The sequence below is a fragment of the Chiloscyllium plagiosum genome, unplaced genomic scaffold (genome assembly GCF_037043375.1).
Source record: "Chiloscyllium plagiosum isolate Xiang-an unplaced genomic scaffold, Cpla_swu_hap1 HiC_scaffold_24, whole genome shotgun sequence".
In the NCBI taxonomy this organism is placed as follows: Eukaryota; Metazoa; Chordata; class Chondrichthyes; order Orectolobiformes; family Hemiscylliidae; genus Chiloscyllium; species Chiloscyllium plagiosum.
In genome coordinates, this window is record NW_028270162.1 from 16,884,191 (window position 1) to 16,898,619 (window position 14,429).

At 39.7% G+C, this 14,429-nt stretch overlaps 1 protein-coding gene across 4 annotated transcripts in view; it reads left to right on the top strand.

Moving 5' to 3' along the window:
- Positions 1–14,429, top strand: part of fam222aa (family with sequence similarity 222 member Aa) — a 345,559-nt gene that overhangs the window by 244,186 nt on the left and 86,944 nt on the right. For all 4 annotated transcript variants that reach the window (XM_087999940.1, XM_087999939.1, XM_043715498.2 and 1 more), the window contains one exon: positions 7,642–7,772. In XM_087999940.1, the coding sequence (XP_087856066.1) occupies positions 7,642–7,772 (131 nt within the window). The remainder of the gene's footprint in view (positions 1–7,641; positions 7,773–14,429) is intronic.

A 14,429-nucleotide genomic window follows, 5' to 3' on the forward strand; every position in this document is an offset into this window, starting at 1 on the left:
GAAGGTAGCTGAGAAAGTGATAGGTGGATGAAGCCAGGCGCCAACTCGCAGACACCACCTACTGCCCCCTTGATCACGACCTCGCCTCCCATCACCAAACCATCATCTCCCAAACCATCCACAACCTCATCACATGTGGGGATCTCCCATCCACAGCCTCCAACCTCATTGCAGTGAAACCTGCACTGCCCAATTCTATCTCCTACCGAAGATCCACACACCTGACTGCTCCGGTCGACCCATTGTCTCAGCCTGCGCCTGTCCCACTGAACTCATCTCTTCCTACCTCAACACTGTCCTGTCCCCCTTAGTCCAGGAACTCTTCCACCTACATTTGTGACACTAACCACACCTTTCACTTCCTCCAAGATTTTCGTTTCCCCAGCCCCCAACGCCTCATCTTAATCATGGACATCCAGTCCCTGTACACCTCGATCCGCTACAACAAAGATCTCCAAGCCCTCCATTTCTTCCCCTTGCACCGTCCCAACCAGTAACCTTCCACTGACTCCCTTATCTACCTGGCTGAACTGGACTTCACCCTCAACTTCACCTTCCAATCTTCCCACTTCTTTCAAACCAAAGGGGTAGCCATGGGCACCTGCATGGAACCCAGCTATGCCTGCTTGTTTGTCTGATATGTGGATCAGTCTGTCTTCCGCAGTTACACCGGCACCACCCCAGACCTGTTCCTCCACTACATCGATGACTGTATCGGCACGGCCTCATGCTCTCACAAGGAGGTTGAACAACACCTTTACCAACAGCTTCCACCCCGACCTCAAATTCACCTGGACCATCTCAGACACCTCCCTCCCCTTCCTGGACCTCTCCATCACTGTCTCCAGTGACTGACTAACCACAGACATCGACTACAAACCCACTAGATACCTGGACTACACTTCCTCCCACCCTGCCTCCTGTAAAAGCGTCATTCCTTATTCCCAATTCCTCCGCCTCCGTCGCATCTGTTCCCAGGATGACCAATTCCACCTCAAAGTCCCAGATAGCCTCCTTCTGTGATCGCAACTTCCCTCCCATACGTGGTTGACGATGCCCTCCAGCACATCTCCTCCACTTCACGCACCACTGCCCTTGAACCCCACCCCTCCTAATGCAACGAGGACACCTTCCACCCCACCAACCTCTGCATACATTGCATCATCTTCCACCACCTCCATCGGGGCCCCACCACCAAAGATATATTTCCCTCTTACCCCATTAGCATTCCGGAGAGACTATTGCCTCTGCGACTTCCTCATCAGGTCCACGCTCCCCACCAGCTCTCTCACTGCTCCCGACACCTACCCCTGCTGCAAGGGATCCTTCTACATCCATCAGAAATTTACCTGTACCTCTACCAAAAAGCACATGAGATGGGTTTCAGTTGCCTATCCCATTATTATGTAGATAGGAGCAGGAGTAAGCTGTTTAGTGCCTTGAGTTTACTGTTCAATAGGATTATGGTTGGACCTCAGTCTCAATTTTATCTTCCTCCATTAATTCCCTTAGAGATCAATAGGCTTTGGATATCATTTTGAATTCACTCATTGGCTAAGAATCCACTGAAGTAGCAAATTCTGAAGGTTAACAATCCTTTTAAGTGTAGAAATTCCTCCATCTTAAGTGACTACCCACCTGCTCTGAGATGGGCCCTGTGTTTTAGATTTCCCAGCCAAGAGAAACCTGTAATCATGACTCTTTCCTGTCAAGCCCCTTTGCAACCGAGTCCAAAGTGCTGTGCTGACCAATTATGTTGATTATTGGCTCTCCCTTGGTCACAATAGCACCTGCACCCCCTATCTGTGTGTCTGCTTCTCCAGCACTACTTTCTGGTTTCTGATTGCTGGACTTTGTGTAATAGGTCTGAACTCCATATTGCATGATTAAGTCCATGGTTACTCTGCCAAATAGACCCTTACCCTGCTGGTTATCTAACTAGTATTTGGATGGCCAATTCTAGTTACCCAGTTAAAAGGGCTGTCAGGAGTATGGCTCAATTCATGAATGCTGCCAGTGAGTCTTACTTTTCAACTTGTATACAAGTATGTTCTTGTTCTTGTTTAGTTTTGACAACTGAATGAGTTGTGAAATTTTTCTCTGACTTTTACTGTATTGATCTATGTGCAAAATAAATTGCTGGTCTCCTATTGTGTTTGAGGAAATTCTTTCATATGTCTAACTTGACAAATTAATCCTTCCTGAAAGTTTCTTAAAATAGTGTATTTCACTATTCTTGGGCAATCTGATCTTACCATTGATTGTCATACCTTCTACTTAAAAGGTTTTCTAAAAATAAAGCACGGCAAAGATTGAAATGTGGCAAAGACTTCCAGCTGCCTTGCTCCCACTCTCTGAAATTCTCCCTCAAAACATTTTACAATTCAAGTTCTTTGATTTTCTAGAATCCCTTAAAACCCATCCATGCAATTGGCTCCTTCCATAAAGAGATTTATTTTTTACCTCTGATTTGTCTTTTGTTTCTTTATTCATTTTTAAAATACTGTGTGAATGCAAGCTGCTAAGCAATTAACTTTCACTGTTTGGATAGTTAGACTTGCTTCTAATGACTATCATTGAAGTATAGTTCCATAACTTTACCATCTCTTCTGAATGATAAAATGTCCATTTCACCATGTGTTGTGCAATTTTGACGATCTACATTTCTTCGGCTTTGGTATCCAGACTGTAAAGACCATTTGTCCTCTAATCGCTTCCCAGAAAGTGGAAGGCTAACAGAATTTTCTGCCTGGATTTATGCTAAACCATTTGACTTTGAATGTATGAATTGATGATTTTTTCAGAAGGGCACAACAGAACCATCAGTAAAGTGATTAACTATCTCCAAAGATGAGCAAAGCAGATGTGGAGCTGACAGCAAAACATGAAAAGTGAAGGACAGTAAAAGAACTTGTGACCATGGGACAAAACCCTAAATTATGAAGGACATTTTTAACTGTTGTTCCAAAATGTCGTCTTTGAAAGAGACTAGTGCTGCCAAAAACAGCTGTAAATGAATGTTCGTTGGCTGTCTGGAGAGAAGCCCATGGAATATTGCACATACAGATGTGATAGGTACTTCAGCAACAGTTCTTCAAATGGGAAAGAGGCAAGTGAAACAGACTAGGCTGTGATCTCATGTGACTACAAAGACAATCTTGTTCAACAGCAAGCTACCCCTGCAAATATATTTCAAACAGTAGACACATCGTCTGTTTTTCTCTTTGAAGAATATGCAAGGACAGAGGTTAAAAAGCCAGTTTCAACACTACTGGCAAATGCTTGTGGGACTGACCACCTTGTATGTGCTAGTAAGCTAAAATTGGCCTGGGTTCAAGTGTAAGTTGGTGTGAAGTTCCAGTCAAAATATGTCCCCTAGTCACACCTGTGCAGTTAAGGGATACTCTTACTGAGTGCTGGAAGCCAGCTAAGCAGCAAGCCAGACAAAAGGAGATGGCACAACAAAAGTTCAGTTTCTCACGCCGTATGCTAGAATTCAGTCACAGTTGAAAGGAATCCAGAACAGAATCTTGAACAGCCTGCTAAATTAAGAATCTTGAAATTGACTGTTCAGTTAGCAACATCTTCGCTACTGGTAACCTCCACTTCAATGGCTGCAGTGTTCAACTACTGGCTGTTCAAACAATGACAGATTCATATATCTTTAGTTTTTTGGACTCGCCTCTTATTTCTAGTTTGTGTGCATGTCTGCATTTATTAATTCTCGTGTTTAGTAATTAATGAACAAACACTCAAGTTTAGAATGCCTGTTTAAGTTTTATTCCCACAAAGGAAGGGTCCATTTTAATTTAACTTTTTATTGCAACTAACTGAGGGGCTGAGGTGAATAAAGTTGAGTTAGTCCATCCCGCTTCACAGATGAATTTGACAATTTAGAATATTCCTGTAATTTAAAGAAACTTGTAAGAAATTGGGGAACCTTGCCTGGGGTCTAGGCATAACAGCCTAAAGTCTGAAGAGATGGGCAAACATCTAAGTTTATTAATGTTCATATTAATGAGGAAGATCTCTACGAAATGAATCCTTTTTAATAAATCAAAAGACTGCAGAAGCTGAAAATCTGAAACAAAAATGGGTTCTCCAGCTCTTTTTAATAAGTCTGACAGCATCTGTGGAGAGAGAAACAAAGTTGACATTTTAAGTTCCACTACTCTGGAGCCTTTGAATGAATCTTTGTTGGGCTTCTGGACTTTGTTGTGCTGAACTTAGGAGTGCCTACCAATGCCCCCTCTAACTGTGCCCAGTACTTACTTTGTTTAACACTTTTATAACCAGTTTTGTTGGGATTTGGTATTCTCAATTAATTTTAGTATTTGGTATCTAAGAATGCTATGTCCCAGGGATTAGAGAATGACCATGGATCCTAAAGCACTTGTTTATGCATAAAGAAAAATGCCCTCCTGCTGACAATTCTTCAGTTTCCATTTCTGAAATACATATTACAAATGCAGGTTCTCATTTTTTTACAACTTGAGATTATTTACAAAGTGCACTTCAATCACTACTGCATGCCTGTGGTTACAGCATACTAACAGATTTATTTAAAGTAGTTGATCTAAACTTGCAGCAAGAAAAAATGGAAACATAACGAAGTATTAATGGCTTCCAGTAATTCGGGTTTTGGTGATTCTCACAGTTAGTTATACATCTTGTGCAGTATTATCGAGTTTTGAGAAGATTTGTAGCTCAGGTTGAGGTTATGGATGTAAGTTTGCTCGCTGAGCTGGAAGGTTCATTTCCAGACGTTTCGTTACCCTACTAGGTAACACCTTCAGCGGGCCTCAGGCGAAGCAATGCTGAAAATTCCTGCTTTCTATTTATATGTTTGGGTTTCTTTGGGTTAGTGATGTCATTTCCTGTGGTGATGTCACTTCCCGTTCCTTTTCTCAGGGAGTGGTAGATGGGGTCTAACTCGATGTGTTTGTGTTTGTTGATAGAGTTTCGGTTGAAATGCCATGCTTCTAGGAATTCTCCTGCGTGTCTGTGTTTGATTTGACCTAGGTTGGATGTGTTGTCCCAGTCGAAGTGGTGTCCTTCCTCATCTTTATGTAAGGATACTAGTGAGAGAGGGTCATGTCTTTTTGTGGCTAGTTGGTGTTCATGTATCCTGGTGGCTAGTTTTCTGCATCCAGAATCCCTAGCCACTCTCCCCTACATCAAAGACATCTCAGAAGTAACTGCCAGACTACTCCGACCCCTTGGCATCATGGTAGTCCACAAACCCACGAAAACACTAAAACAGCAGCTAATGAACTTGAAAGACCCTATACAGACAACAGGCAAAACTGTAAATGTCATTTACAAAATACTGTGCAAGGACTGTAACAAACACTACATTGGACAAACAAGCAGGAAACTAAGCTTATGAGCAATATAATTTGATAAGTAGATATTAATTATGCATTTACCAATGATTTGAAGTCAAACATAGTTGGGCCTGGACTAACAATCCAGATAACAGTTTACAGTCCACCATGGTAGTTAGAGCAATGACAGCATTCTGTATTTATATATTATTAGCATTAGAAGCATCATAAAACAAAACATAGCCTTACAGGGAACTATTAGAATAAATGTCTAAAAGCTTGGTCAAGGAGGTAATGATGTATTTAAGGAAGAAGAGAAAGAGAAGTGGAAAGTTCTGGGAAGGGAATTCCAGAGCTTAGGGTCTTGCAAACTGAAAGCAAAGCTGCATGTGGCAGGATAATTGAGATTGGGAGTGTTCAAGCGATCCAGATTGGAGACGTGCAGATGAGTTGTAGGGCTAGAGGAAATTCCAGTAATGGGAAGTTCAGAGCCATGAAGTGATTTGGTTTCAAAATTGATCTCCATATTGACTCCTATTTAAGGATTACATTTGGTAAAGGTGAATGGGTCTTAGTGTAACTTCAGATGACCTTGAGTCTGCAGACAACATGGGATGCCAACCAGGAATGCATTAAAATAATAAATCTAGAGTTAATAAAACGTTTGCATAAAGGTTTTGACAACAGTGGAGCTGCAGTGAGGTGAATTGGATGATGGTATGGAATTAAGATCAAGACATTGCATCGATTTATTTTTGTAATGGCACTATCTTGTTGTCAATTATGACACCAAAGCTGTTTCAGCCTTAGTTACCAAGGAAGGGTTAATGGTTTCAGCCAGCTCTGTCTATTTAGTTGAAAGAAGTTTCTGCTTATCCAGGATTGGATGTCAAACCAGAATCTCAACAAGTTTGAGTGAAAGAGACATTTCGAGAAATTGCATTGAATTTTTTCGTTAAGTCGTGGGATGTTGGCTTATGAGCATTTATTACCCAGCCTTGAGAAGTTGATGGTATAAATACAACTGAGTCTCTTGGACCACTTTTAAAGAGTACTTGAGTAAATCACATTGCATAAATGGCAGATTTCCTTCCAAATGGACATTAATGGATTAGATCTTTTTATGACCATCCAGTGGTTACTTTTTTTTTTAACCATTGCTGATGATATCTCTAAATTCCATATATAACTAATTTACATTGTTCAGCTGCTGTAGTTAAATTTGAACTCTTTTTTTTTTTCTCTGGATCATTAACCAAGATTATTGGATCTCCAGTCTAATAACGGAATCTCCTCTGCTGTTGTACCCTTGATGTTGTGAATGTATATCTGGAAATTATTGCATTATCAATTTATGTTGCCAAGGAATTCATCTTCAGTATAGAGGGCTAGATATAGACCTTGGCATTTGACCAGAGGTAACAGCCCAAGAATGGGATATGACCAATGCAGGTGATTTGCTACATACCATTGGACAGACCAGTTCTACAAAGCTGTTTGATGTTTTTGTAGAATTACATTTAATTTTACTCAAAAATTGCATGAATCTGTGTAAAACTCTAAAACTATACAGAGGGTTTGTCAGTCTGACATTGCATTGGGATATCGACCGACTTCACACTTATTGTTTAAAAAGCTGAGCTGTCTCACATTCCGTGAGAATGTAATTTAAAAGAAGTTCTGGGATTTACATATTAAAGAACAGAAACCAGAAAATCCCATTATGAAAGTTTTAATCTAAGATTGTTTACTGGATAACCTCTCCATGACACTGGACTCCTTTGGCTATAAATTCTGTGAGCATGATCTTAAACTTCACAACCACCTGATGAAGGACCAGTGCTCCGAAAGCTAGTGCTTCCAAATAAAACTGTTGGACTATAACCTGGTATTGTATGATCTTTAACTTTGTCCACCCCAGTCCAAAACCAACACCTCCAAGTGAAGCTGTATGATGGTGGAGAGGTGTTAAAAGAGGATGGCGTTGTCAATCACATCAAAGTTAAATGATTTATTCCTGATTGCAATTGATTACTAAATTGATGAAACCTTAGATGTCCATTGATTTTAAATTTTAAGCTAATTTCATGGCAAGGACAATGGAGAATATTATTCCAATAATTTGATGTCATATGGTTAAATAACTTGAACAATTGAAGTATTGATTTTGAGAAATTTCATTAATTTGAATTAGTTGGACTTTAGTTCCTTATCTAAATAGAATTATGCATCGGTATCAATTTCACTGAAATATTTAAGTTTTCCTTTTTCTTACATGATTGGTTCTTATGTTTTTTTTCTTTTCATTTAACAGCGTGATAGTTGAAGGCATTGACTGCGGGAATAGACGCAGCTCCTCCACCATGTTGGCCTGCCTTCAGCGAACACAGAACCCACCTTCGCAACGTTTATCATGTCCCAGTAAAACACTGGAATCTGTGAAATGTGAGTAGAATTTTATAGTTGGGTGTTTATATCAGTACAGCCATACTCATTCTGATTGTGATGGGGAGATGATTGTCCTTCATATCTTGCCTTAGACCTTCCCTGTATATACTGCTACAAGTCTAAATAACAACAAGAAAAATGAAAGTGTTAGGTTTCTAACTATTTCAAAGGACAGGAAAGTCAAGCAGTATATACGTCAAAACGAAAATGTATGAGAAATATGTAATCTACCTTCCTTAAAATGGATATGTGAGGAAAGTGAATCTGTAAATAACAAAATTAAAAGCAGAAACTGTCTGAACTGCACAGCTGGTATTATTACCTGCAGTGAGAATTGTTTGTTGTGTAAATACATCTTCAAAAGTGAAAGGCAAACCGTCTCCTTTTGTCAGGTCATACAAATAAATTGAGGAGGGAAAGATAGCAAACTACCTTGTGTAGATGCAGGAACCTATTACATTATATTAATGAGATAACTGAAAGACCTTAGAACAAAAGAATGCACATAATTTTAATGGCAATAACACAAAGCATGAGGTCCAAAATTAATCAGGACTTTATGAAAACATACTGCAGATGTACTAGCCCTGAGAAATGAGGGAAAAGAGGCTAGCACACTCTGCACATACCACATAAGAGTATGTTGTAATTGAAAGTCTAGACCTGCAGCATCAATTTACCTGATCAATCCAATCAACCTATAGAATACTGGTTCAGGAGTAAGTGGGAGATGTTAAAATCTGTGAAGTGATTCAGGTCAAAGAGCTGTTGAGTGCCTTGGGAGAGGGATTGATGCAAGCTACAGAATATTATATAATCTTGCTTGAAATTATAAGGGAATCTAAAGTGAAAATGAAGAAGCCTTGCATTTGCTGGAGTATTGTAGGAACATGCTACAGCAATGTAGCTGTAGTGTGAGATATTGAGAATGAGCAGTAAAAATATCTGAGACAAGTGATGCCTCAGGAAAGGAGTAGTGAAACTTCGGTAGGTAGTCAGTGTAGATGGTAAAAGGTGAACTGTAGAAGGTAGAGGTTAACTTAATCCATGTAGTTACTAAATGAACATATGCAATTGTCTATTTGCTTAATGTTAGAGATATACATTCATTATGCAAGACCAAATGACACTTGAGAACACTCTAATGTTTATCAGAGATGCAGCTGAAAATGGCCAGTTTGTCAATGAAATTAAAAAATGATTAAACTTCCTTGCTGCTTGTCCAGCCTGAACAACCAACTGCGATAGTGAATTTAATAGAATGATGTTCTGAAGTCTTGCAAAGAGGCACAAGTGGAGAGAGAAACAGAGTTAACATTTCAAGTTGAGAATGACCATTCCACAAAATGAGCAGTAGCTCTGAAAAAAATCATTTTTATCTCAGTTTTAATACTTTCTTCACAGATGCTGCTAAATCTTCTGTATATTTCAATTATTTGATCATGCTTTTGGCTTTTTTTACTGTCATGAAATAGGCTGTTTTCAAAAGGAGGAAGAAAGCTTTTGGGGTGCATTTTGATGGCTGTATGAGAGGAGATGAAAAGGAAATCGTTGAGGGAAATAAGAACAAAAATATTACATTGAACATGTTCTGCCTTTCAGTAATGAATAATCAGTGCTCAATTCATTTACCCATCTTTACTTTTTTTTTCAATTCCCTGGTATGGAAGTAGGCCATTTGGCCCATCGAGTCCACACCAACCCTCCAAACAACATCCCACCCAGACCACCTTACATTATCCCTGCAACTCTGCATTTTTCATAGCTAATCCACCCAACCAACACATTCCTGGACACTATGGGCAATTTAGCGTGGCCAATCTACTTAACCAGCACATGTTTGCTCTGTGGGAGGAAACTGGAAGCACCCAGAGGAACCTCATGCACACATTGTGAAGAATTGTGCATATTCCACACAGACAGTCGCCCAGGGATGGAATCGAACTCTGGTTCCTGCCACTGTGAGGCAGCAGTGCCAATCACTGAGCCACTGTGCTGTCCCAAACCCTTACTTAATAAATAGCTTTCAATCTTGGTATTAAATTTCAATTAACCAAACATCATCTGCTTTTCGGGGAATAAATTCTAGATTTCTACTCTTTGTGAAAAGCGCTTCTTGATTTTGCCTGTAAGTAGCCTAGTTCTAATTTTGATGATGCTGTCCTTTTCCGGATTCCTTCACTGAAGGCGATTATTTTTCTATATGTACTATATCAAATCCCTTTATCATTTTAATCACTCAATTAAGTTAGCCCTCATCCCTAAACTCAAGGGAATAGGAATTGGTCTACATAATTTGTTCTCATAATTTTAACTTTTGATTATGTAATGGGCACCAAAATCCCTGTACTCTATAACTCCTAATATTTCACTATATACAAAATATTCTAAGATTTCTAATTTTGGTCCAAACTTTGCACTTCCTTACATTGATCACTGTTGTAGATATGCCTTCATTGTGTCCATGTTCTTTTGTAACTCCCTCCTTCCATTTGCACAATTTACTGTTTCTCCTGAACACAGTCAGTTGCAAACTTTGTGCAATACTAGATACTTTATCAATTATTTGGGTGAAGGTGTATATATAGCTTAAAGTAATACAGACAACACAGCTGCTGGGATAACACATAGTCATAGAGATATACAGCGTGGAAACATACCCTTTGGTCCAACTTGTCCATGCCTACCAGATATCCTAAATAAACTTAGTCCCATTTGCCAGCATTTGGCCCATATCCCTCTAAACCCATCCTGTTCATCCAGATGTCTTTTAAATGTTGTAATTGTACCAGTCTCCATCACTTCCTCTGGCAGCTCATTCCATACATACAGTACCCTCTGTGAAAACAGTGCCCCTTAGGTCGCTTTTAAATCATTCCCTTCTCACCTTAAACCTATGCCCTCTTGTGTTGGACTCCTCCATTCCGGGGAAATGGCCTTGTCTATTTACCCTATACATGCCCCTCATGATTTTATAAACCTCTTATAAGGTTACCCCTCAGTCTCTGACGCTCCAGGGAAAATAGCCCCAGCCTATTCAGCCTCTCCCTATAGCTTAGACCCTCCAGGTCTGGCAACATCCTTGTAAATTTTTTCAGAACCTTTTCAAGTTTCACAACAGTCTTCCTATAGCAGGGAGATCAGAATTGCGCACAATATTCCAATAGTGGCTTAACTGCAACTTGACCTCCCAACTCCTCTATTCAATGCACTGATCAATAAAGGTAAGCATACCAAATGCCGCCTTTACTATTCTATCTACCTGTGACTCTACTTTCAAGGAACAATGAACCTGCATTCCATGGTCTCTTTGTTCAGCAACACTCCCCAGGAATCCTCATGTTATCCACTAAGAGAATTTGCCTGTTATTCCTCAACTATTTGCTATCTAGTGACCCAATAGCAATGCTGGTCACAAGGAAGCCTTTAATTCTATGAACTTGTAATCATTTGTGTGTGGTATCTCTCTTAATGCCTTCTAGAAGTCCACATAAGCAAGATACATAGACCGTTCCCTATCCACCTTGCTAGTGACCTTTAAACTTTAGTTGGATTAAACAAGCATGACCTACCTTTCAAAGTTTCATTAGAGTTTCTTCGATCAGCTCTAACTTGTTAGTGTTCATTCCATTTATTGAGAGCTCAAAATAATGTAACCATAATGTTAAACAGATTTGATTCCCTCCATTCTCTCCTTAAATACTAATTGTTATAGATCTTCAACTTTTCAAAACTCATGCAATGTCCCTTGAAAAGGAATCTCTCCATTTCATATCACTCTCTTTTGCCAAATGTTAATTTTCCTGATCTGTTTACTTTCTATGCCAAGTTGCAATGGCTCAGGCAGTCTTCCAGAAATTATTACCCAAGAGGGCTTACTTTTTAAATTTAGAGCCTAACACCTGAAGGCATAAGGGTGTGATAAAGACAAATGATATGTTGGCCTTCATGGCAAGAGGATTAGGGTACACGATCGGGGATTCTAGCTGTAATTGTCCAGGCCCTTGATGAGACCATATGTGGACTGTTGTGTGCAGGTTTGGCCTCCTTGACATAGAGTCATACAGTCATAGAGATGTACAGCATGGAAACAGACCCTTCAGTCCAACCCGTCCATGCCAGCCAGATAGCCCAACCCAATCTAGTCCCACCTGCCAGCACCCGGCCCATTTCCCTCCAAACCCTTCCTATTCATATACCCATCAAAATGCCTCTTAAATGTTGCAATTGCACCAGCCTCCACCACATTCTCTGGCAGCTCATTCCATACATGTACCACTCTCTGCTTGAAAAAGTTGCCCCTGAGGTCTCTTTTATATCTTTCCCCTATGCCCTCTAGTTCTGGACTCCCTGACCCCAGGGAAAATACTTTGTCTATTTATACTATCCATGCCCCTCATAATTTTGTAAACCTCTATAAGGTCAACCCTCAGCCTCCGACGCTCCAGGGAAAACAGCCCCAGCCTGTTCAGCCCCTCCCTGCAGCTCAGAACTACCAACCCTGGCAACATCCTTGTAAATCTTGTTTGAACCCTTTCAAGTTTCACAACATCTTTCCGATAGGGAGGAGACCAGAACTGCACACAATATTCCAACAGTGGCCTAACCAATGTCCTGTACAGCCGCAACATGACCTCCCAACTCCTGTACTCAATACTCTGACCAATAAAGGAAAACATACCAAACGCCCTTTTCACTATCCTATCTACCTGTGACTCCACTTTCAAGGAGCTATGAACCTGCACTCCAAGGTCTCTTTGTTCAGCAACAGTCCCTAGGACCTTACCATTAGGTGTATAAGTCCTGCTAAGATTTGCTTTCCCAAAATGCAGCACTTCGCATTTATCTGAATTAAACTCCATCTGCCACTTCTCAGTCCATTGGCCCATCTGGTCCATATCCTGTTGTAATCTGAGGTAACCCTCTTCGCTGTCCACTACACCTCCAATTTTGGTGTCATCTGCAAACTTACTTTTCCCCTCAGAGGTACAGTTAGTATTTTGGCTATGGAGGGCTTGACTGGACTCTAGCAATCTGATCTCAATATATCTTGAAGTAATAATCCAATGGCTCAATGAGATGGTACTCTACTTTTTTACTTATGCCACTCCTGGTCAGCTCATCTAAAGTGAACTATTTGATTTCAGCTATTGAGAAATAAATGAAGAGTTTTCCAAAGAAGGCCAGCAACCCTGTTCTAACTCAAGATAAAGACAGTGATTAGTATAAGATTTTAATTTGGAAAAGAAGCACAGTTCCATAGCCTTTTTGGCTTTAAGAAAAGTTGTCAACCACAACAATCAGCTTTGCTTTTAACAAAAGATTTCTTCAAATATTTGTGGCAGATATTTATAGTATATTATGCTATACATTAGAAGACAATCAGACTGACATACAAGTATTGAATACTGTATGTAATAAATAAGTATAAAACTACATACATTTATGCAAAATTATCATTCATCTTATGCACTTTTCAGGCTTCAACGGCAGTTAATTGAGGAAGGAAAGGATAGCTTTTGGCATACATTTTGTGACAGGCACCACTGTGTCTCCTGTGCCAATCATTTTTAAGTGTTATTATTCAGTTCTCCCTTGTCCTCATTTAAGCACAACTCCTTTTCAATTGCTGATTGTCAAAGGCTTGGAGAGAAGAGGAGATTGCAATGAATTGTATCTCTAATATTACAAGCAGTTCATTCATGGTACTATATTTCATTATATGCTATAGTTTATGAAGCACAAAAAAATTGGATTACAACTACATAAATAATTTAATATTTTACTCTGAAGGAGAAAGGATGGTTCAAATGAAGTGTAGCTTATACAGAAAGAATTGAATATTTTTGACAGTTATATTTTAAATTTCTTGCTGCTTCTCCTCATAAGGGAATATTAGACATCTTTGAGACACTGTTCATCTTGGACAGGTAAAGATAGATGTATTTTGACCCTATTGCTGCCACACTGTTTCAAATAAGGAAGCAGAAAATTGGGAAGAGTCCTTTGCCCCACCTTTTCCAAGGCTATATATAATTCTGTAATGGCTTCCAGTCGACACTAACCTTCTCGAGGGAGGGTTTGTTAAATGAGTAATCTTTACCCCTCATTAATCCCCAGAGCTGTGAAGAACACAATGCTTCAATCTCTGTACTCTATTAAAATGTGGATGTTGCTGACAAGGCTAGAAATTATTGCCCTGCCTACTTGGCCTGAAAGGTGAAAGTGAGTGGCTTCTTGTTTGGGAAATGCATGAGCCATTTATCCAAATTCATAGCCATATCTGAAAATCCTGATAGATGTCACAATCCTTGGGAATAATCACTACTATTGAACCTGCTGAAACGGGACACAAAGTGTATTGATCTTTTTTTTAAACTCAATTATAGGAAAGTCTCAATCTAGGTTAAATGTTTGTATTAAAATATGTCAACCATTCTCCTTTTGTGGACTTGGAGGTGTCCAATTCTCACATCAAATGCAGCATCCATTTGAAACCCATTTCAAGGCAGTATACGCATGTTGTTAAATTTATGATATGTAGGTTTTGCAAATGGGTTATGGGCTTTTTCTTTCCTCAAAGTATTTCACACAGAAATCAAAGCCGTAGTTTAGCTAATTTGCTTCTTACGAACTCACTAATTAGCCTGAAGT